Source organism: Petromyzon marinus, chromosome 2 (assembly GCF_048934315.1).
Source record: "Petromyzon marinus isolate PM22_M1 ecotype Great Lakes invasive population chromosome 2, UKy_Petmar_22M1.pri1.0, whole genome shotgun sequence".
Classification (NCBI taxonomy): Eukaryota; Metazoa; Chordata; class Hyperoartia; order Petromyzontiformes; family Petromyzontidae; genus Petromyzon; species Petromyzon marinus.
The window spans coordinates 786485-811604 of NC_133668.1; the positions used below are offsets into that span (position 1 = coordinate 786485).

The following is a 25120-nucleotide window of genomic DNA, read 5'->3' on the forward strand; positions in this document are numbered from 1 at the left end:
GAGTAAAAAGGGGAATTCAACGTCAGTGACATTTAATTTACGTGCCCTCAAATAATACCCGTGCTAAATAACCAAACGAAAATAATACCCCTGCTAAATAACCAAACGAAAATAATACCCGTGCTAAATAACCAAACGAAAATAATACAATGAAGAAATACCCTGAAGCCTTCCTACAATTATAACATTTTATTTTTTAAAGAAAGGCATTATAATACAACAAAATGTAATCGTTTATATGATGGACCTAATAAAAGCTTTGGCACATAGTAGTCATTATTAATAGTATTATATAACACAAATTATTTAAGAGCCTAATCTTAAAAGTAACTTTCAAGGTTGTTTCATTTTGTCATCCACATAGCGTTTCAAGCAATTGTTTTAATTCGTAACCTTTTTGGTTTAACTGTTTAACTGTTCTGCAAAGATTGTTGCAGTTGTGTTGGACAGCTCTCCAGTGTTTTATGGTTGCAGCACATATTGTTCAGTACAGCACGTGGTGCAAAACGTCGGGCTTCATGCCGTACACCACGCGGCACAGCTCAAAAACGCACCGGAGAGCTTTTAATCACTTTGCACAATTTGTTGATGTTGAGCTTGAAACCAAGAAAAACTCAGCAATTTTTTTTATTTGACCAGGTGAGGCCCACTGAGCTATATAGTTCTATTTTATAAATGACCTGGCCACCAATGATCGCTCAACGAAGTGGCTTATCACATGGAAATGTATATCAGCCAAATAATCTCAACGCATGTTGATTCTGAAGCGGAGGGAAAACCCGCAGTACCTGGTGAAAAATCCACACAACCACGGGGAGAGAGAGAGATGCAGACTCCAAAAATACAACAGTCGTCAGGGTCGGCATCAAACCAACGACCTCCTGCACACCAGGCACGGTAGTTAACATCTCCTGGCCACCAATATGGTTCCAGTGAAGGCGAAACAAAGAGCGAGAGAGAGACCGCAGTGGCACAGAGCCTGAGATGGCCAACCTTGCACGGTGAGGATTGCTGTGGTCTGCAGGTCCCCCACGTGGCACACGTACGACCCCGCGTCGTCGAGACGCAGCGCTCTGACGGCGAGCCACACGGAAAGACCCTCAGAGCCCACGTCGTACTTTTCGCCAGGCCGCACGGGCCGCGAGTCCTTCGTCCACACGACCTCGGTACCCGGTTTGGACAGGGAGCAGCGGAGAGACGCCTCGCCGCCTTCCGTCGCTGTCACGTCACTCAGCGGCTCCAGCACCTGCACCGGCAGATCTGCAGGGGAACGTCGCCATGAGTTCCCCCGAGAACATTCAGATGTTTATCCTTGGACCTCCGCTTTAGCGTTCACTGGTTATATGGAGACATTTTAAACATTTTGGAGTTCGTTTTTCAAAATGGTTACCCTAGAGAGGCAAGAAATAATAGGCCCTGAAGCATCATATTAAAGTTATTTAAATATAGTAATAATATTTTACATATTTTTTTATGAAAGGAGACCATTTTGATGATCATAATATGTTATTAATGGGTAAAAAGATAAGGCTTTCGTGACTGCAGGAATTCATTTTAAAAAAGGTGGTTACCCTGCATGAGGAACCAGACAACCTAAGTTTGAGTCCCTGTCTACCATGGTTAACAGCAGTGGTGAGTGAGAAGTTCTGACAAACAACTGCCAGGACTGACACACAGCCTGGGAAGGCCCTCAGACAGCAGTGGATTGAAAAAGGGCTGCAAATTATAATTACTACATGAAAATTATTCTTACAACTACGACACGCACCTCTGACGTGCACCGTGGCGGAGGAGCTCGCCGCGCCGGCCTCACAGCTGTACACGCCGCTGTCCTGCGGCCGGGCTGCCCGGACGACGAGTGTCACGAGGTTCCCGTCGCGCCCCGCGGCCACGCGGCCCCCGGCCTCCAGCTCGTGGCCGTCCTTCCTCCACGCGACGTCGGCGGCCTCCTCCGAGAGCTCGCACTCCAGGATCACGGCCTGCTCCTCCTCCACCTCCACGTCCTGCAGCGGCCGCACCACCCGCACCGGCAGCTCTGCAGAACGCAACCATATCATCATGATCGTCATCATCATCATCGTCATTATCGTCACAGCCATGATCAATCCACTGCTCGATTAAGACCTCCCCAAGCCATCGTTATCTCTCTTTGATGTAGTCGCCGTACCACACATGAGAAATACCGGGACCGGACCGATTCGAGAAACAAGGAACGATTTTATTAATGACCGTCATCGTCCCTTCTAGCGACGTGCCCTGCCCGAGCCCACTCGTATCTTTCTTAGCGGTTTGATGTTGTTTGTATCTTCTTAAACACACACAAATACAAACGAGGTGTTTTTTTTGCGCCCGTGCGCACGACAGAAAGTGCTCCGTACTCGTCACTGTCAGCGTTGCCGTTGAGATGGCATTTCCAGCCTGGAACCTGATGGTGCCACTATCCTGGAGAGTGAGGTTGTTTAAAATGAGAGTGTGCTCTCTGCCATCGACGAACAGCTCGTTGAGCTCGTTGTTCCGGACAGGCGACTCGCCAAGCCACCACTCGACGCGCAGCACGTCGGGGTGCGAGATCTCCACAGTGAACGTCGCCGTCTGCGTCTCCTGCACCTCGCAGTCCTCGAGACCTCTCACGATCGAGATGTCCGGTTCTGCGCGGATAATGCAGAGGTGGGAAACCAGATTAATTTGCTTGTTAGTCGTGCGATATTCCCTAAGGACACTGTACTCATTCTCTGCTGCTGCTGCTGTGCACACACACCACGCGTCACATGCGTAGAATAGCCAGACAGCTGACTAAATGGGATCATCCGTGGAACAAATCTAAGTGAACTAAATTAATATTCTATGGGTCTTTCGGTAAAGCCACGTAGATAGAAAAATATCACGACGTTTCGATCGCAACACAAGCAATCGTCTTCAGGTGAGAGAGAGGGAAAGCTGCTGAGATCAGGTCTTATATAGGCCTGAGATGCGTGGAGCTAGAGATGGTCCAACCACAGAGGCTGCGGCAGTGGCCTTTGTATTGTGAGAGATTAGCCTGTAGGGCGCCACCAAACGAAATTAAATAAACTTATTCTTGTATTGTACTATTATGCTCACACAATTCATGTATGTTGCAATGGATGTAGCAAACCGTATTAATTGGAGGTGCGGGGGAAGGACTAAACTAAACGCAAAAAGTTTTTCTAAGGAAATTAATTTTCAATCGAGATTTAATCGTTTTCATTCTAGATCCTATATTCGCAGCTGTCGCCAACCTCACTGGCCAGCAAGGTGAAGTATGGTTAAATAGCCCCCACAATGAGCTGTACACAAACACACAGACAATCACCGGTGACGGTGAGCGTGGCGGCGGTGACGTCGTGGCCGGTGCCGCACGAGTAGCGGCCGCTGTCCTGCAGGCTCAGGCCGTGCAGGACGAGCCGGGCCGTGCGTCCCTCCTGGCTCATCTCGTGCCTCCCATCGGGGCCCAGGGCCCGGCCGTCCTTCAGCCAGCTGACGGGGGCGCCCTCTTTGGACAGCTCACACAGCAGCACGGCATCGCCCCTCTCCTCCACGCTCACGTCCTCCAGACCCTTGGTGAACACCGCGGGCTTCTCTGTGGCCAAAGGAGGAAGATGGAGTGGATTGGTCAGGAGGGGTTTTGACGTGAAACTCAACAGGTGATTCTACGACCATATTGAACTGCATTATGCTCTCCCGTATGCAATCACTGATCAAAGTAGCCAGTTATCACCTTGCATGAAATTATTATCCCCTCTCTATACTTTCTATAAATCGTCATGTTCTGGGCCACAATATGAATCAAGTACCCATTCTTATTCTCACATTAAACACTGTAAAGCATATTTACTTTCCACTTTACTTTGTCAAGAATTAAATATCTGAAAATGTCCAGGATGTACCAATTCAATAGTCCATGATATAAGCATCTACATATTGAACATACACTATATTCTTCATGTATAACACTGCCAAACCACATTAGGTTTTCTTCGAGCATACTTCTCCACGCTGGTGAATCAGAGCTGGTGAAGGGCGGAACCACGGTCAGATATCACTTTGCTTCTGTTGATAACTCTGCCAGGGAATCCAACTCAAGTCACCGACTTCGCAGCACAGTTAGCTAGCAAATGTTCCACTGCTCTGCCGCCACTGTACTGTTTACACATAAAAAAACAACAAATACCTTTCACATTCAATGTAGCACTTGCACAGTCATCCCCCGTGTCACATTCATAGTTCCCAGCATCTTCAACTTGCAGGTCGTGAACAATGAGCTTCGCAACAGCCCCCGCGTACTCCATCTCGTACTTCTCTCCAGGCTGCAGCGCCACAGATCCCTTACGCCAGGCGACCTCGCGAGCCGGTTTGGAAAGCCGACAGCTGAGCACAGCGCTGCCAAACTCCTCGGCTTCTTCATCCCTCGGAGGTTCACTGATGAGCACCGGTGCTTCTGTGAAGATTGCAAAGAGAACGCACAATATCTTAACCGATGTTAAATAAATACTACGCAGTCATTTTGTGCATTGGATAAAATGGTTAAGAATCATTTAATTCATTTTACAGATAAGAGATTACAGAAAAGAAGTCTATTTCTACAGGAGTTCTGGAATGAATGTTAAACACACGTTGCCAGGACGAGAAAAGTGCCGAAGTATATTTGGAGCAAAACCGTCAATTTGTGAAAATACAACAAAACTAAAATACCTGATAATGAATTAAAGCTTTCGTGACTGCAGGAATTCATATTCTTTTTTTCTCTCCGCCTGATGAAGACTGCTTGTGTTGCGATCGAAACGTCGTGGGTTTTGTTACATTTTATTTTCTATCTACGTGACTTTACCGAAAGAACCAAGAATATGAATACCTGATAATGATTAAATGTTTCAACATTTACGAAATCTGCATCAATTGAATTCAATGAATCGAGTGGAATGAGTCAAAATCAGACCGCTCGTTACCTTTGACAGTGAGGGACGCGAATGTGTTCTCGTCGCCCGTGTCACACCGGTACTCTCCCGCGTCGTCCATCTGTACGTCGTGGACAATAAGCATTGCCACGTTTCCTTCATGCCCCATCTCATACTTATCGCTGGGTCGCAGGACAGTGCAGTCCTTCTCCCACACTAATTCCTTTGGCGTTTTAGAAAGCTGGCACGTGAGGATGGCGCTCTCACATTCGTTGACCTCCTGGTCCATTAAACCATCGCGAATCAGCACTGGGGCTTCTGCAAACCACAGAGGCCATCTCAAAGTGAATCAATTGCTCGTCATCGTCACAAGCCGCTTTGAATTGATTAGTAAAGCCATGAACATTCAACTTCCTTGAGATGAAAATAAATTAAATGGATAATTCTTGTACCTTTCACGGTAATCGTAGCTATGGTTCTGTCATCCCCAGTGTCGCATTCATAATCGCCCGCGTCGCTCATCTGCAGGTTGTATATTGTGAGCTTGGCAACGTCACCCTCCTGGACCAAACTGTACTTCTCGCCAGACCGCAGGATGCTGGATCCCATTTGCCAAGCCAAGGGAGCATTTGGCTTGGAAAGTCGACAGATGAGAGTGAGGGTCTCGAATTCCAAAGCCTCTTGGTCACGCAGCGCCTCTCGGATCAGAACTGGTGCCTCTGCAGCAAGGATGTCATCAGTGTAAGTCAGGAACCATTTCAAAGTGCCCCCAACACTCAAACCAAGGTTTATGCCACGTTGGAAGTCCTGAGCCAATGTTCTAAATCTCACATTTAGAGTGGGACTCTGCCAACTATGATGCCCACCCAAACAAGTTATTTTTTTATTCAAGGAAATAATATACTGTATTCTGCAGTTAGGTACGCATCATAATTAGGTTTCTGTGTTTAAAGTTTACTGATTAGTGGATGAGGATCTTGCATATGTTGTACGAAAAATATGCAATGGTACATTTTAACGAACACCAACGGCACGTGAACAATCAAAGTGTCTTAAGTCATAAAAAGTGCACGTAAATACTTATAGAGCAATAATAATCTCAAACCACCTCGCATAAAAATGTCATGAATGTAAGCGGACGACGATTTTCGTTCTCTACGAAAATGCATAGCGAGAAAAGCGAATTCGAAGCCGTTTCGGCGACACGGGCGACATGGCAGCCATTGATGTGGATTACATCATCAGTCCGGCTCGACCACCAACGAATCGCCTAGCAAGGGATAATTTGGCGCCAATTTCCGTCGACGTGACTTCTAAACTAAAACTACGTTTTTTATATTACCAGGTAAGGCCCACTGACAATAAAGTTATTTTTCAGAAGTGACCTGGCCAAAAGGGATGGCTTCAATGAAGCGGCATGTCACGTATAAATGTATTACAGCAGCAAACTATAACAAGCCGCTTGTTTCTAAATGAGGAGAAGAACACTGGAAGACGCAGATAAAAATGTACGGGATAACGACGAGGGAGATAGAGACATGCAAACACCAAATACACAGGAGTCAGGGTCAGGATCGAAATCCTGTATAGAAGGCGAGGGAGTTAACATCTCGCCACCGCAGCAGCAGCAGAGGAGTGAACTTCACGTCTGCTGAGGTAGACGCCCTCGTTTAAAACATATTCACTGCTAGGAACTAAATTGTGAAATGAAAAATTGCAAATCAATAATATTTATTTATTATTACCATTGACTTTGAGAATTGCACAAGTGTGGTCATCTCTAGTGTCACAACCATATTTCCCTGCATCTCCAGGTTCCACATCATGAATGATGGGCTTCACTATTTTCCCTTCCTGCTTTATCTCATATGTATCACTGGGATGGATTAAAGTGGAGTCCTTTTTCCAAACGACGTCCACAGCAGGTTTGGAAAGCTGACAAATAAGAGTGGCACTTCCAAACTCATCAGCTTCCTGATCTTCTAGGTGTTCTTTAATAAGTACTGGAGCTTCTGTAGGTCAGATATCACCTCGTAAATATAATTATTACAAATAATAGCTACGAAATGAAAGTCACTGGGAATACCCATGGGGTTCCATTCCAAAAGATGTATATCATTTCGTTGAAATAAACCAAAATAATATCTAGCAACCTACATCATTAGACCTCCTTTGCCAGTAACAAAATGGCATCATCTGGTCGAGAACCAATTGGGTCGAGGCTCAAAAGAAAGCCTTCCCTTGGTGTGGACCAATCAGTTTCAAGGACAATGCATATATTATCATAGTATGTTTTTTGTTTGCATTTTGACTGCAGGTATTGTGGTTAATGCAGACATGAATCCTTGTAAAAAGGTTTCAGTTTTGTTGCCAGAAAAAATGGGAAAAACCCGATTACTACATCTAGCAACCTGTTAGGTTTTCTAAACATTTACAGTGGAATAAAGAGGTAATATAAAGCGTAAAAGTATGAATGGGTATCAATGGATGGATACATTGTTTAAAAACGAATACAATCATATATTAATTATACGCATGGAACGCTGATGCATGAATGTTCAAAAAGGCAATTCATTAAAATAGGTAATTTTATATTTTCAACACCTCCATTCGCTTCACCTTACCTTTGACAATGAGAACTGCAGAGGTGTGGTCATCTCCAGTGTCACAGTCATATTTCCCTGCATCTCCAGGTTCCGTATCATGAATGATGAGTGTCGCTATTTTTCCTTCCTGCTTTATCTCATATTTATCGCTGGGATGGAGTAAAGTGGAGTCCTTTTTCCAAGCGACTTCCACAGCCGGTTTGGAAAGCTGACAAGTAAGAGTGGCACTTCCAAACTCATGAGCTTCCTGATCTTTTAGGTGTTCTTTAATAAGTACTGGAGCTTCTGTAGGTCAGATATCACCTAGTAAATATCCTTATTACAAATAATAGCTACTAAATTAAAGTCAGTGCGAATACCCATGGGGTTCCATTCCGACAGATTTCTATCATTTCGTTGAAGTAAACCAAGATAATATCTAGCAACCTGTTAGCTTTTCTAAACATTTACAGTGGAATAAAAATTAATGTACACCGTAAAAGTATGAATGGGTATTAATGGATGTATACATTGTTTACAAACATATACAATCATATACTAATTATACGCATGGAACGCTGATGCGTGAATGTTTACAAACGACAATTCATTAAAATGGGAAATTTTATATTTTCAACATCTCCATTCGCTTCACCCTACCTTTGACATTGAGAACTGCAGAGGTGTGGTCATCTCCAGTGTCACAGTCATATTTCCCTGCATCTCCAGGTTCCACATCATGAATGATGAGTTTTGCTATTATTCCTTCCTGCTTTATCTGATATTTATCGCTGGGATGGAGTAAAGTGGAGTCCTTTTTCCAAGCGACTTCCACAGCAGGTTTGGAAAGCTGACAAGTAAGAGTGGCACTTCCAAACTCATCGGCTTCCTGGTCCACCAGGCCTTCTGATATTTTAACAGGGGCTTCTGTTGGTTTACATTTGAAAGAGTAAATTGTTTAATTATTTCAAAATGAAACTTCACGTATTTGTGGTTTGTATATGGATGAAAAAATATATCCATGTTTACTTTGACTTTGAGAACTGCACAAGTGTGGTCATCTCTAGTGTCACAACCATATTTCCCTGCATCTCCAGGTTCCACATCATGAATGATGAGCTTCACTATTTTTCCTTCCTGCTTTATCTCATATTTATCGCTGGGATGGAGTAAAGTGGAGTCCTTTTTCCAAACGACTTCCACAGCAGGTTTGGAAAGCTGACAAGTAAGAGTGGCACTTCCAAACTCATTAGCTTCCTGATCTTCTAGGTGTTCTTTAATAAGTACTGGAGCTTCTGTAGGTCAGATATCACCTAGTAAATATCCTTATTACAAATAATAGCTACTAAATGAAAGTCAGTGCGAATACCCATGGGGTTCCATTCCGACAGATTTATATCATTTCGTTAAAGTAAACCAAAATAATATATCTAGCAACCTATAGGAATACGTTTTACCCTTTTAACTGGCACAAAAAACTGACACCTTTATTCAAGGCATTATGTTTGCAATAACCACAACACAAGCAGTCAAAATGCAAACAAAAGAGACAACTCTGATAATATGCACTGTCCTTGAATTTGATTGGTCCACACCCGAGACAGCTTTTCTTAGAGCCAACATCGACCAGGGTTGGAGTAACTTAGGCGATGTACCCATGGGCACCTGTCGACAGTGCAACCAGGCCTTGTCACCAGACGCCTATTCAAACAGAGAAGCACGCACTCCCTTAAGCCGTTCGTTTGCCAATTGTCGCGACTCGGAATTAACCCTGGAAGCTTCCCGTGCCTCGGAAATCTTTTGAACAGTGAAGCGAACGGAGTCCGAAATCCTGGATTTAGACATTTTGGGCGTGGCTTGTAACTGCACATCGATGGGGGGATCGTATTCCCTTCCATATATTAAAAAAAAAACGGTGAGTAGCCGGTGGATGCGTGCGGGGCCATCCTGTAAGCGGTGAGGACCATAGGGATGTGTAAGTCCCAATCGAGTTGTGACGCACTGACCTGGTGGCTTAACATGGAGGTCAGAGTCCTATGTAGCCGTTCGACCATGCCATCCGTCTACGGGTGGTACGGTGACGTGCGCAACTTCTTCATCCCCAACAAATCGCAGACCTCACGCAACATTTAGAAGATAAATTATTGCCCTGATCGATCAAAAGGAGTTCTAGAGCACCCTTGTCGATAACATAGCCATTGACGAATGCCTCAGTAATAGTCACAGCCGATTGATTAGGGAGCGGCCAGGCGACAGGCCATCGTGAAAAATACTCGACCCCCACAAGCCGCGACCTAAGTCAGTCCGTGACTGACTGTATTAGAAGGTGCCAAAAACATTCCGTCCTTCGTAGCCTCCAAGTCGAGCGGCTTCCGCAAGCGGAGGGGAACTAACATCTGCGCGCCGGGAGGAAATTTCACCATCCGGCGCACAAGCGCTTGCACCATAGCATTGGCCGTGCACAACCGGGTGGGGGAAGGTAAAATTGCCATACGACGGCCGGATGGCAAATCCAAGCAGCCACGGTCAATACGGATTTTTAAGGGCATCCTACCCAGGAAATCGGTTCCAAGTAAACATGGAACAGCCAGGGATGTAGAAACAAGAAAATGTCCCGACAATTAACATCACCGATGCGCACCTCGGCCGTTATCCGACCAATAATACCCAAAGAGCTGCCATTAGCGGCGAAACTCGGTGCATCAACGGGGTCGAGTGCCTGATACTTAGGGGGCAAAATATTGTAGATTAATTCCGAGATGATGGTCGCCGACGCACCCGTGTCGACTAGCATCCTTATTTCTACACCCTTGATAAATCCAAGCACGGCAGACGAACCCACGGGCGCTGCCACCACACGATGGACCAGCTCCGACCACTGATCCGGTCGGAGCGGACGAACATCACGATCACTTATAGGACCCCCCCGTACCGATGCACAACAGGGACGCGAGCCGAGCCGCCTAGATGGGTGAGGTCAAGCCAGGGGTCGAGTGTGGAGTGTTTTTCACGATGGCCTGTCGCCTGGCCGCTCCCTAATCAATCGGTTGTGACTATTACTGAGGCATTCGTCAATGGCTATGTTATCGACAAGGGTGCTCTAGAACTCCTTTTGATCGATCAGGGCAATCATTTATCTTCTAAATGTTGCGTGAGGTCTGCGATTTGTTGGGGACGAAGAAGTTGCGCACGTCACCGTACCACCCGTAGACGGATGGCATGGTCGAACGGCTACATAGGACTCTTAAGCCACCAGGTCAGTGCGTCACAACTCGATTGGGACTTACACATCCCTATGGTCCTCACCGCTTACAGGATGGCCCCGCACGCATCCACCGGCTACTCACCGTTTTTTTTTTATATATGGAAGGGAATACGATCCCCCCATCGATGTGCAGTTACAAGCCACGCCCAAAATGTCTAAATCCAGGATTTCGGACTCCGTTCGCTTCACTCTTCAAAAGATTTCCGAGGCACGGGAAGCTTCCAGGGTTAATTCCGAGTCGCGACAATTGGCAAACGAACGGCTTAAGGGAGTGCGTGCTTCTCTGTTTGAATAGGCGTCTGGTGACAAGGCCTGGTTGCACTGTCGACAGGTGCCCATTGGTACATCGCCTAAGTTACTCCAACCCTGGTCGATGTTGGCTCTAAGAAAAGCTGTCTCGGGTGTGGACCAATCAAATTCAAGGACAGTGCATATTATCAGAGTTGTCTCTTTTGTTTGCATTTTGACTGCTTGTGTTGTGGTTATTGCAAACATAATGCCTTGAATAAAGGTGTCAGTTTTCGTGCCAGTTAAAAGGGTAAAACCTATTCCTATATCTTGTTTCTGGCAAAGGAGGTCTCATAATGTAAATATCTAGCAACCTGTTAGGTTTTCTAAACATTTACAGTGGTTTAAAAATTAAGACACAGCGTAAAAGTATGGATGGGTATTAATGGATGGATACATTGTTTACAAACGAATACAATCATATAGTAATTATACGCATGGAACGCTGATGTGTTAATGTTCAAAAAGACAATTCATGAAAATGGGTAATTTTATATTTTCAACATCTCCATATGCTTCACCCTACCTTTGACATTGAGAACTGCAGAGGTGTGGTCATCTCTAGTGTCACAGTCATATTTCCCTGCATCTCCAGGTTCCACATCATGAATGATGAGCTTCGCTATTTTTCCTTCCTGCTTGATCTCATATTTATCGCTGGGCTGGAGTAAAGTGGAGTCCTTTTTCCAAGCGACTTCCACAGCAGGTTTGGAAAGCTGACAAGTAAGAGTGGCACTTCCAAACTCATCGGCTTCCTGGTCCACCAGGCCTTCTGATATTTTAACAGGGGCTTCTGTTGGAATACATTTGAAAAGTAAATTGTTTAATTATTTCAAAATGAAACTTCACGTATTTGTGGTTTGTATATGGATGAAAAAATATATCCATGTTTACCTTTGACTTTGAGAACTGCACAAGTGTGGTCATCTCCAGTGTCACAACCATATTCCCCTGCATCTCCAGGTTCCACATCATGAATGATGAGCGTCGCTATTTTTCCTTCCTGCTTTATCTCATATTTATCGCTGGGATGGAGTAAAGTGGAGTCCTTTTTCCAAACGACTTCCACAGCCGGTTTGGAAAGCTGACAAGTAAGAGCGGCACTTTCAAACTCATTAGCTTCCTGATCTTCTAGGTGTTCTTTAATAAATACTGGAGCTTCTGTAGGTCAGATATCACCTCGTAAATATCCTCATTCCAAATAATAGCTACCAAATCAAAGTCACTTGGGAATTCCCAAGGGGATCCATTCCGAAATATTTATATCATTTCGTTGAAGTAAACCAAAATAATATCGAGTACCCTGTTAGGTTTTCTAATCATTTACAGTGGAATAAAAATGTATATACAGCATAAAAGTATGATTGGGTATTAATGGATGTATACATTGCTTACAAGCGAATACAATCATATAGTAATTATACGCATGGAACGCTGATGTGTTAATGTTCAAAAAGACAATTCATGAAAATGGGTAATTTCATATTTTCAACATCTCCATACGCTTCACCCTACCTTTGACATTGAGAACTGCAGAGGTGTGGTCATCTCTAGTGTCACAGTCATATTTCCCTGCATCTCCAGGTTCCACATCATGAATGATGAGCTTCGCTATTTTTCCTTCCTGCAATATCTCATATTTATCGCTGGGCTGGAGTAAAGTGGAGTCCTTTTTCCAAGCGACTTCCACAGCAGGTTTGGAAAGCTGACAAGTAAGAGTGGCACTTCCAAACTCATCGGCTTCCTGATCCACCAGGCCTTCTATTTTAACAGGGGCTTCTGTTGGTTGGTATACATTTGAAAAGTAAAATTTTTAATTATTTCAAAATGAAACTTCACGAATTTGTGGTTTGTATAAGGATGAAAAAATATATCCATGTTTACCTTTGACTTTGAGAACTGCACAAGTGTGGTCATCTCTCGTGTCACAACCATATCCCCCGGAATCTCCAGGGTGAACATCATGAATGATGAGCGTCGCTATTTTTCCTTCCTGCTTTATCTCATATTTATCGCTGGGATGGAGTAAAGTGGAGTCCTTTTTCCAAACGACTTCCACAGCCGGTTTGGAAAGCTGACAGGTAAGAGTGGCACTTCCAAACTCATCGGCTTCATGATCTTCTAGGTGTTCTTTAATAAGTACTGGAGCCTCTGTAGGTCAGATATCACCTTGTAAATATCCTCATTCCAAATAATAGCTACCAATTCAAAGTCACTTGGGAATTCCCAAGGGGTTCAATTCCGAAATATTTCTATCATTTCGTTGAAGTAAACCAATATAATATCGAGTACCCTGTCAGGTCTTCTAAACATTTACAATGGAATAAAAATGTATATACAGCGTAAAAGAATGAATGGGTATTAATGGATGTATACATTGCTTACAAAAGAATGCAATCATATAGTAATTATACGCATGAAACGCTGATGCGTTAATGTTCAAAAAGACAATTCATGAAAATGGGTAATTTTATATTTTCAACATCTCCATTCGCTTCACCCTACCTTTGACATTGAGAACTGCAGAGGTGTGGTCATCTCCAGTGTCACAGTCATATTTTCCTGCATCTCCAGGTTCCACATCATGAATGATGAGCTTCGCTATTTTTCCTTCCTGCTTTATCTCATATTTATCGCTGGGATGGAGTAGATTCGAGTCCTTTTTCCACACGACTTCCACAGCAGGTTTGGAAAGCTGACAAGTAAGAGTGGCACTTCCAAACTCATCGGCTTCCTGGTCCACCAGGCCTTCTGATATTTTAACAGGGGCTTCTGTTGGTATACATTTGAAAAGTAAAGTGTTTCATTATTTCAAAATGAAACTTCACATATTTGTGGTTTGTACATGGATGAAAAAATATATCCATGTTGTTTACCTTTGACTTTGAGAACTGCACAAGTGTGGTCATCTCCAGTGTCACAAACATATCCCCCTGCATCTCCAGGTTCCACATCATGAATGATGAGCTTCGCTATTTTTCCTTCCTGCTTTATCTCATATTTATCGCTGGGATGGAGTAAAGTGGAGTCCTTTTTCCAAGCGACTTCCACAGCCGATTTGGAAAGCTGACAAGTAAGAGTGGCACTTTCAAACTCATGAGCTTCCTGATCTTCTAGGTCAGTGGTTCTTAACCTGGGTTCGATCGAACCCCAGGGGTTCGGTGAGTCGATCTCAGGGGTTCGGCAGAGCCCCCGCCACGGAGGTCCGGACACACTTGAATTATTGTGTAAATTTGTGATGACACACACGGCCCGCTTGGCCATCACTGGCTGCAGATGATCATGCTACACTGCTTGGCCAATCAGCGCTGCGGGGAATTTAGTGCGTACTCAGTAGTCAACGTGTGACTGTTGTTGTCGTACGTCGTGTGATTTCTTTAATATTTTATCCATACTAACTATGTCGGGAAAAAGAAGAAAGTGGTCGGACGAATATGTACAACATGGATTCTCATGTATCACGGAACGTGATGGGAGTGAGCGTCCTATCTGCATGATTTGCAACGCCAAGTTGAGCAACTCTAGTCTTGCACCGGCAAAACTAAAGGAACACTTCTTGAAGCTGCATGGAGACGGGGAATACAAGAACACAACACTTGCTGAATTCAGGGTGAAGAGAGCCAGATTCGATGAAAGGGCCACTCTGCCTGCTCTTGGATTTGTACCTGTTAACAAACCGATCCTGACAGCATCGTACGAAGTTGCTTACCTGATCGCAAAGCAGGGCAAGCCACACACCATTGGTGAAACACTTGTGAAACCAGCTGCATTAAAGATGGCGAATCTGATACTCGGAACAGCGGCCGAAGGTAAATTATCCCAAATTCCCCTTTCAAATGACACCGTCAGTGACAGAATAGAAGACATGAGTAAAGACATCTTGGCTCAAGTAGTCGCGGATCTGATTTTAAGCCCGGCAAAATTCAGCCTTCAACTCGACAAAACCACAGACGTTTCTGATCTAAGCCAGCTTGCTGTTTTTGTACGCTATGTGAAAGACGACATGATAAAAGAAGAGTTTTTATTTTGTAAGCCTCTTACAACAACGAAGGCAGCCGATGTGAAGAAGCTTGTGGATGACTTCTTCAGAGACAACAATCTTTCATGGGATATGGTTTCTGCCATTTGTACGGACGGAGCTCCAGTCATGCTGGGAAGAAAGTCTGGTTTTGGTGCGCTAGTAAAGGCCGATGCACCACACATCATTGTGACGCATTGTATTCTGCACAGGCATGCGTTGGCAACAAAAACCTTACCTCCAAAAATGGCAGAAGTATTAAAAACTGTGGTGGAATGTGTGAACTATGTGCGAAAAAGTGCTCTGAGGCACCGCATCTTCAGTGAGCTGTGTAAAGAAATGGGCTCTGAATTTGAGGTACTTCTGCTCCATTCTAATATTCGGTGGTTATCCCGGGGACAGGTGCTGAATCGTGTTTTTGCCATGCGTGTGGAATTAGCCCTGTTTTTGCAAGAGCACCAACACTGCCATGCAGATTGCTTCAAAAATCCTGAGTTCATTCTCATTTTAGCGTACATGGCTGATATATTCGCAGCTCTCAATCATCTCAATCAGCAGATGCAGGGTGGTGGAGTCAATATCATGGAAGCGGAAGAACACCTGAAGGCTTTTCAAAAAAAGCTACCGTTATGGAAACGACGAACAGAGAACAATAACTTCGCAAACTTCCCGCTTCTAGACGACTGTGCAAGTAAGATCGAAGATGTGTCTGGAATCGGAGATATTTCTGTATCCACGGAACTGAAGCAAACAATTGCCACGCATATTCTTAGTTTTTTCGGTAAAGTCACGTTGAAGAGAAACAACAAAATAACAAAATATATATAAAACAATAAAAAATTCTCACGACGTTTCGACCATAACTCAAACGGTCATCATCAGGTGTGTCGGTTTGCATAAATTTATTTTGAAAACGGCATATTTATTTATATATATATAAATAACGTTTGCGGCACGCGCAACGATTGGCTGTTTGCCAGAACTAGTCCATCTATTTTTTGAAAAGAGGAGGGGGGAGACGAAATTTGTTTTTATGTATGCTGTCTGAAAGGCACTGTAAGCGTGAACAATCAATCAAGAACTGAAATGATTTATCAAATCTTTCCAATGATTGCTAAGATAGAATCCATCTATCTTAGCAATTTACCATGGAAGTCGAAATAGATGGCAAGATACCTTTTTTGGATGTCCTAATTAAAAAGAGACCTGATGGTTCAATGAGCCACTCTGTCTACAGGAAAGCTACCCATACGGATGCTTATCTGAAACCGGATTCCCACCACCATCCATCACAGAAGAATTCTCTCATCAAGACTCTGTATCATAGAGCCCAATGCATATCCGACCAGGAACACATAAGCAGTGAACTCAAGCACGTACACCAGGCTCTTAGGGCTAATGGTTACTCCGACTATACAATCCGCAAAGCTATCACTCAAACCATGAAGAAGAACCCTCTTGAGGAGCCTTTCAAAACCATCACTTTACCCTACATTGCTGGGATCACAAAAAAGATCTCCAAAATCTTGAATAAACACAAGATCCAGGTCCGTTTCAACACATTACATAAAATCCGTGATCTGGTTCCGTCTGTAAAAGATGTGATTCCGGACATACAATACCCTGGTGTCTACAAACTAAGTTGCCTCTGTGGTAGTAGTTACATTGGAGAAACCAAACGCCATATCTCGGACCGCATTCGTGAACATAAAGCAGACCTTAAACATGGTAGGACCAACACCTCGGCCGTAGCAGATCATTGTTCTAATTCAGTAGGCTCACATGCCATTGACTTTTCCAAGACGGAGGTTCTTTGTAAGCCATCTGGCTTCCATGAGAGATTCGTTCATGAGGCTATCCACATATACAAACACAGAGACAATTTCAACCGAGAAGATGGATTCTATCTTAGCAATCATTGGAAAGATTTGATAAATCATTTCAGTTCTTGATTGATTGTTCACGCTTACAGTGCCTTTCAGACAGCATACATAAAAACAAATTTCGTCTCCCCCCTCCTCTTTTCAAAAAATAGATGGACTAGTCCTGGCAAACAGCCAATCGTTGCGCGTGCCGCAAACGTTATTTATATATATAAATAAATATGCCGTTTTCGAAATAAATTTATGCAAACCGACACACCTGATGATGACCGTTTGAGTTATGGTCGAAACGTCGTGAGAATTTTTTATTGTTTTATATATATTTTGTTATTTTGTTGTTTCTCTTCAACGTGACTTTACCGAAAAAACTAAGAATATGAATTACTGCAGTCACGAAAGCTTTAAATCAAAATTTAATTGCCACGCACTTAGATGAGCTTGCAAAGTCTCTCGACGGATATTTCCCTACAAGAGAGTCATATCCAGCATGGGTGAGACAGCCGTTCACGTTTGCTGTTGAAACAGCAGATGTCAATGATGAATTCCTCGACGAAATAATTGAAATTCAGCAGAGCCAGGTTCAACAGCAACTCTTCAGAACAACAACGCTCTCAACGTGTTGGTGTCGACAAATGAACAAGTATCCAGTTATTGCTAAGAAAGCCCTGGATTTTTTTATGCCATTTGTTACAACATATCTTTGTGAGCAATCCTTTTCGAGGATGCTGGACATAAAAACGAAGAAAAGGAACAGACTTTGCTGTGAAAATGACATGAGAGTGGCACTTACCAAGGTGAAGCCACGCATATCTGAACTGATCTCTCAAAGGCAACAGCAGAAGTCACATTGATTTCCAGGTATGTAATTTGTTGTGAGTTTATGCATTGTGTTGGTTTTATTCTTTGAACAAGGTAATGTTCATGCACGGCTCATTTTGTGTACCAGTAAAAAACATATCTATGTCTTGAATTTGAAAAAAATCACATTTTATTTTTCACTAAAGAGGGGTTCGGTGAATGCGCATATGAAACTGGTGGGGTTCGGTACCTCCAACAAGGTTAAGAACCACTGTTCTAGGTGTTCTTTAATAAGTACTGGAGCTTCTGTAGGTCAGATATCACCTCGTTAATATCCTCATTCCAAATAATAGCTACCAAATCAAAGTCACTTGGGAATTCCCATGGGGTTACATTCCGAAATATTTCTATCATTTCGTTGAAGTAAACCAAAATAATATCGAGTAACCTTATACTGCAGTCACGAAAGCTTTAAATCAAAATTTAAAATCGAGTAACCTGTTAGGTTTTCTACATACTTACAGTGGAATAAAAATGTACATACAGCGTGAAAGTATGAATGGGTATTAATGGATGTATACATTGCTTACAAAATAATAAATCATATAGTAATTATACGCATGGAACGTTGATGCGTTAATGTTCAAAAAGACAATTCATGAAAATGGGTAATTTTATATTTTCAACATCTCCATTCGCTTCACCCTACCTTTGACATTGAGAACTGCAGAGGTGTGGTCATCTCCAGTGTCACAGTCATATTTTCCTGCATCTCCAGGTTCCACATCATGAATGATGAGCTTCGCTATTTTTCCTTCCTGCTTTATCTCATATTTATCGCTGGGATGGAGTAGATTCGGGTCCTTTTTCCACACGACTTCCACAGCAGGTTTGGAAAGCTGACAAGTAAGAGTGGCACTTCCAAACTCATCGGCTTCCTGGTCCACCAGGCCTTCTGATATTTTAACAGGGGCTTCTGTTGGTATACATTTGAAAAGTAAAGTGTTTAATTATTTCAAAATGAAACTTCACACATTTGTGGTTTGTACATGGATGAAAAAATATATCCATGTTTACCTTTGACTTTGAGAACTGCACAAGTGTGGTCATCTCCAGTGTCACAAACATATCCCGCTGCATCTCCAGGTTCCACATCATGAATGATGAGCTTCGCTATTTTTCCTTCCTGCTTTATCTCATATTTATCGCTGGGATGGAGTAAAGTGGAGTCCTTTTTCCAAGCGACTTCCACAGCCGGTTTGGAAAGCTGACAAGTAAGAGTGGCACTTTCAAACTCATTAGCTTCCTGATCTTCTAGGTGTTCTTTAATAAGTACTGGAGCTTCTGTAGGTCAGATATCACCTCGTTAATATCCTCATCCCAAATAATAGCTACCAAATCAAAGTCACTTGGGAATTCCCATGGGGTTACATTCCGAAATATTTCTATCATTTCGTTGAAGTAAACCAAAATAATATCGAGTAACCTGTTAGGTTTTCTAAACATTTACAGTGGAATAAAAATGTATATACAGCGTGAAAGTATGAATGGGTATTAATGGATGTATACATTGCTTACAACGAATACAATCATATAGTAATTATACGCATGGAACGCTGATGCGTGAATGTTCAAAAATGCAATTCATGAAAATGGGTAATTTTATATTTTCAACATCTCCATTCGCTTCACATTACCTTTGACATTGAGAACTGCACTGGTGTGGTCATCTCCAGTGTCACAGTCATATTTCCCTGCATCTCCAGGTTCCACATCATGAATGATGAGCTTCGCTATTTTTCCTTCCTGCTTTATCTCATATTTATCGCTGGGCTGGAGTAAAGTGGAGTCCTTTTTCCACACGACTTCCACAGCAGGTTTGGAAAGCTGACAAGTAAGAGTGGCACTTCCAAACTCATCGGCTTCCTGGTCCACCAGGCCTTCTGATATTTTAACAGGGGCTTCTGTTGGAATACATTTGAAAAGAAAATTGTTTAATTATTTCAAAAAAAACTTCACGTATTTATGGTTTGTATATGGATGAAAAAATATATCCATGTTTACCTTTGACTTTGAGAACTGCACAAGTGTGGTCATCTGTAGTTTCACACCCATATTCCCCTGCATCTCCAGGTTCCACATCATGAATGATGAGCTTCGCTATTTTTCCTTCCTGCTTTATTTCATATTTATCGCTGGGATGTAGTAAAGTGGAGTCCTTTTTCCAAGCGACTTCCACAGCAGGTTTGGAAAGCTGACAAGTAAGAGTGGCACTTCCAAACTCATCGGCTTCCTGGTCCACCAGGCCTTCTGATATTTTAACAGGGGCTTCTGTTGGAATACATTTGAAAAGTAACTTGTTTAATTATTTCAAAATGAAACTTCACGTATTTGTGGTTTGTATATGGATGAAAATATATTTCCATGTTTACCTTTGACTTTGAGAACTGCACAAGTGTGGTCATCTCCAGTGTCACAACCATATCCCCCTGCATCTCCAGGTTCCACATCATGAATGGTGAGTGTCGCTATTTTTCCTTCCTGCTTTATCTCATATTTATCGCTAGGATGGAGGAAAGTGGAGTCCTTTTTCCAAAGGACTTCCACAGCCGGTTTGGAAAGCTGACAAGTAAGAGTGGCACTTCCAAACTCATGAGCTTCCTGATCTTCTAGGTGTTCTTTAATAAGTACTGGAGCTTCTGTAGGTCAGATATCACCTCGTTAATATCCTCATTCCAAATAATAGCTACCAAATCAAAGTCACTTGGGAATTCCCATGGGGTTACATTCCGAAATATTTCTATCATTTCGTTGAAGTAAACCAAAATAATATCGAGTAACCTGTTAGGTTTTCTAAACATTTACAGTGGAATAAAAATGTATATACAGCGTGAAAGTATGAATGGGTATTAATGGATGTATACATTGCTTACAACGAATACAATCATATAGTAATTATACGCATGGAACGCTGATGCGTGAATGTTCAAAAATACAATTCATGAAAATGGGTAATTTTATATTTTCAACATCTCCATTCGCTTCACATTACCTTTGACATTGAGAACTGCACTGGTGTGGTCATCTCCAGTGTCACAGTCATATTTCCCTGCATCTCCAGGTTCCACATCATGAATGATGAGCTTCGCTATTTTTCCTTCCTGCTTTATCTCATATTTATCGCTGGGCTGGAGTAAAGTGGAGTCCTTTTTCCAAGCGACTTCCACAGCAGGTTTGGAAAGCTGACAAGTAAGAGTGGCACTTCCAAACTCATCGGCTTCCTGGTCCACCAGGCCTTCTGATATTTTAACAGGGGCTTCTGTTGGAATACATTTGAAAAGTAAATTGTTTAATTATTTCAAAAAAAAAACTTCACGTATTTATGGTTTGTATATGGATGAAAAATATATCCATGTTTACCTTTGACTTTGAGAACTGCACAAGTGTGGTCATCTCTAGTTTCACACCCATATTCCCCTGCATCTCCAGGTTCCACATCATGAATGATGAGCTTCGCTATTTTTCCTTCCTGCTTTATTTCATATTTATCGCTGGGATGGAGTAAAGTGGAGTCCTTTTTCCAAGCGACTTCCACAGCAGGTTTGGAAAGCTGACAAGTAAGAGTGGCACTTCCAAACTCATCGGCTTCCTGGTCCACCAGGCCTTCTGATATTTTAACAGGGGCTTCTGTTGGAATACATTTGAAAAGTAACTTGTTTAATTATTTCAAAATGAAACTTCACGTATTTGTGGTTTGTATATGGATGAAAATATATATCCATGTTTACCTTTGACTTTGAGAACTGCACAAGTGTGGTCATCTCCAGTGTCACAACCATATCCCCCTGCATCTCCAGGTTCCACATCATGAATGGTGAGTGTCGCTATTTTTCCTTCCTGCTTTATCTCATATTTATCGCTAGGATGGAGTAAAGTGGAGTCCTTTTTCCAAAGGACTTCCACAGCCGGTTTGGAAAGCTGACAAGTAAGAGTGGCACTTCCAAACTCATGAGCTTCCTGATCTTCTAGGTGTTCTTTAATAAGTACTGGAGCTTCTGTAGGTCAGATATCACCTCGTAAATATCCTCATTCCAAATAATAGCTACCAAATCAAAGTCACTTAGGAATTCCCAAGGGGTTCCATTCTAAAATATTTCTATCATTTCGTTAAAGTAAACCAAAATAATATATCTAGCAACCTGTTAGGTTTTCTAAACATTTACAGTGGTTTAAAAAGTTAATATACAGCGTAAAAGTATGAATGGGTATTAATGGATGTATACATTGCTTACAAACGAATACAATCATATAGTAATTATACGCATGGAACGCTGATGCGTTAATGTTCAAAAAGACAATTCATGAAAATGGGTAATTTTATATTTTCAACATCTCCATTCGCTTCACCTTACCTTTGACATTGAGAACTGCAGAGGTGTGGTCATCTCCAGTGTCACAGTCATATTTCCCTGCATCTCCAGGTTCCACATCATGAATGATGAGCTTCGCTATTTTTCCTTCCTGCTTTATCTCATATTTATCGCTGGGATGGATTAGATTCGAGTCCTTTTTCCAAGCGACTTCCACAGCAGGTTTGGAAAGCTGACAAGTAAGAGTGGCACTTCCAAACTCATCGGCTTCCTGGTCCACCAGGCCTTCTGATATTTTAACAGGGGCTTCTGTTGGAATACATTTGAAAAGGAAATTGTTTAATTATTTCAAAATGAAACTTCACGAATTTATGGTTTGTATATGGATGAAAAAATATATCCATGTTTACCTTTGATTTTGAGAACTGCAAAAGTGTGGTCATCTCCAGTGTCACAACCATATTCCCCTGCATCTCCAGGTTCCACATCATGAATGATGAGTGTCGCTATTTTTCCTTCCTGCTTTATCTCATGTTTATCGCTGGGATGGAGTAAAGTGGAGTCCTTTTTCCACACGACTTCCACAGCAGGTTTGCAAAGCTGACAAGTAAGAGTGGCACTTCCAAACTCATCGGCTTCCTGATCTTCTAGGTGTTCTTTAATAAGTACTGGAGCTTCTGTAGGTCAGATATCACCTCGTAAATATCCTCATTCCAAATAATAGCTACCAAATCAAAGTCACTTGGGAATTCCCAAGGGGTTCCATTCTGAAATATTTCTATCATTTCGTTAAAGTAAACCAAAATAATATATCTAGCAACCTGTTAGGTTTTCTAAACATTTACAGTGGTTTAAAAATTAATATACAGCGTAAAAGTGTGAATGGGTATTAATGGATGTATACATTGCTTACAAACGAATACAATCATATAGTAATTATACGCATGGAACGCTGATGTGTTAATGTTCAAAAAGACAATTCATGAAAATGGGTAATTTTATATTTTCAACATCTCCATTCGCTTCACCTTACCTTTGACATTGAGAACTGCAGAGGTGTGGTCATCTCTAGTGTCACAGTCATATTTCCCTGCATCTCCAGGTTCCACATCATGAATGATGAGCTTCGCTATTTTTCCTTCCTGCTTTATCTCATATTTATCGCTGGGCTGGAGTAAAGTGGAGTCCTTTTTCCAAGCGACTTCCACAGCAGGTTTGGAAAGCTGACAAGTAAGAGTGGCACTTCCAAACTCATCGGCTTCCTGGTCCACCAGGCCTTCTGATATTTTAATAGGGGCTTCTGTTGGAATACATTTGAAAAGTAAATTGTTTAATTATTTTAAAAAAACTTCACGTATTTATGGTTTGTATATGGATGAAAAAATATATCCATGATTACCTTTGACTTTGAGAACTGCACAAGTGTGGTCATCTCTAGTTTCACAACCATATTCCCCTGCATCTCCAAGTTCCACATCATGAATGACGAGCTTCGCTATTTTTCCTTCCTGCTTTATTTCATATTTATTGCTGGGATGGAGTAAAGTGGAGTCCTTTTTCCAAGCGACTTCCACAGCAGGTTTGGAAAGCTGACAAGTAAGAGTGGCACTTCCAAACTCATGAGCTTCCTGATCTTCTAGGTGTTCTTTAATAAGTACTGGAGCTTCTGTAGGTCAGATATCACCTCGTAAATATCCTCATTCCAAATAATAGCTACCAAATCAAAGTCATTTGGGAATTCCCAAGGGGTTCCATTCTGAAATATTTCTATCATTTCGTTAAAGTAAACCAAAATAATATATCTAGCAACCTGTTAGGTTTTCTAAACATTTACAGTGGTTTAAAAATTAATATACAGCGTAAAAGTATGAATGGGTATTAATGGATGTATACATTGCTTACAAACGAATACAATCATATAGTAATAATACGCATGGAACGCTGATGCGTTAATGTTCAAAAAGACAATTCATGAAAATGGGTAATTTTATATTTTCAACATCTCTATTCGCTTCACCTTACCTTTGACATTGAGAACTGCAGAGGTGTGGTCATCTCTAGTGTCACAGTCATATTTCCCTGCATCTCCAGGTTCCACATCATGAATGATGAGCTTCGCTATTTTTCCTTCCTGCTTTATCTCATATTTATCGCTGGGATGGAGTAGATTCGAGTCCTTTTTCCAAGCGACTTCCACAGCAGGTTTGGAAAGCTGACAAGTAAGAGTGGCACTTCCAAACTCATCGGCTTCCTGGTCCACCAGGCCTTCTGATATTTTAACAGGGGCTTCTGTTGGAATACATTTGAAAAGGAAATTGTTTAATTATTAAAAAAAAAACTTCACGCATTCATGGTTTGTATATGGATGAAAAAATATATCCATGATTACCTTTGACTTTGAGAACTGCACAAGTGTGGTCATCTCCAGTGTCACAACCATATTCCCCTGCATCTCCAGGTTCCACATCCTGAATGATGAGTGTCGCTATTTTTCCTTCCTGCTTTATCTCATATTTATCGCTGGGATGGAGTAAAGTGGATTCCTTTTTCCAAAGGACTTCCACAGCCGGTTTGGAAAGCTGACAAGTAAGAGTGGCACTTCCAAACTCATGAGCTTCCTGATCTTCTAGGTGTTCTTTAATAAGTACTGGAGCTTCTGTAGGTCAGATATCACCTCGTAAATATCCTCATTCCAAATAATAGCTACCAAATCAAAGTCACTTGGGAATTCCCAAGGGTTTCCATTCTGAAATATTTCTATCATTTCGTTAAAGTAAACCAAAATAATATATCTAGCAACCTGTTATGTTTTCTAAACATTTACAGTGGTTTAAAAATTAATATACAGCGTAAAAGTATGAATGGGTATTAATGGATGTATACATTGCTTACAAACGAATACAATCATATAGTAATTATACGCATGGAACGCTGATGTGTAAATGTTCAAAAAGACAATTCATGAAAATGGGTAATTTTATATTTTCAACATCTCCATAC

The 25120-nt window shown here is 42.1% G+C and overlaps 4 protein-coding genes across 4 annotated transcripts in view; all 4 read right to left on the reverse strand.

Moving 5' to 3' along the window:
* The window catches only part of OBSCN (obscurin, cytoskeletal calmodulin and titin-interacting RhoGEF), a 131585-nt gene that overhangs the window by 32217 nt on the left and 74248 nt on the right, over window positions 1–25120 (reverse strand). Inside the window, exons 36-42 of the mRNA XM_076068730.1 lie at window positions 5366–5632; window positions 4965–5231; window positions 4190–4456; window positions 3332–3598; window positions 2379–2648; window positions 1769–2035; window positions 994–1260 (exon numbers count right to left, since the gene is read on the reverse strand). Coding sequence (XP_075924845.1) covers window positions 994–1260; window positions 1769–2035; window positions 2379–2648; window positions 3332–3598; window positions 4190–4456; window positions 4965–5231; window positions 5366–5632 — 1872 coding nt within the window. The remainder of the gene's footprint in view (window positions 1–993; window positions 1261–1768; window positions 2036–2378; window positions 2649–3331; window positions 3599–4189; window positions 4457–4964; window positions 5232–5365; window positions 5633–25120) is intronic.
* On the reverse strand, window positions 11884–14005 carry LOC142925597 (immunoglobulin superfamily member 22-like). The gene is made up of 5 exons (XM_076068652.1): window positions 13928–14005; window positions 13557–13836; window positions 12936–13202; window positions 12567–12830; window positions 11884–12212 (listed from the first exon to the last, which is right to left on the reverse strand). The coding sequence occupies exons 1-5, from the start codon at window positions 14003–14005 to the stop codon at window positions 11884–11886; spliced, it is 1218 nt and encodes a 405-aa protein (XP_075924767.1).
* LOC142925555 (immunoglobulin superfamily member 22-like) lies at window positions 17751–21616 on the reverse strand. The gene is made up of 4 exons (XM_076068471.1): window positions 21539–21616; window positions 20803–20992; window positions 19448–19714; window positions 17751–18726 (listed from the first exon to the last, which is right to left on the reverse strand). The coding sequence occupies exons 1-4, from the start codon at window positions 21614–21616 to the stop codon at window positions 18425–18427; spliced, it is 837 nt and encodes a 278-aa protein (XP_075924586.1). The 3' UTR covers window positions 17751–18424.
* LOC142925556 (immunoglobulin superfamily member 22-like) lies at window positions 21686–24587 on the reverse strand. Its single transcript, XM_076068476.1, has 4 exons — window positions 24510–24587; window positions 24143–24332; window positions 22531–22797; window positions 21686–22429 (listed from the first exon to the last, which is right to left on the reverse strand). Exons 1-4 carry the CDS (start codon window positions 24585–24587, stop codon window positions 22128–22130), a joined length of 837 nt encoding a protein of 278 aa, XP_075924591.1. The 3' UTR covers window positions 21686–22127.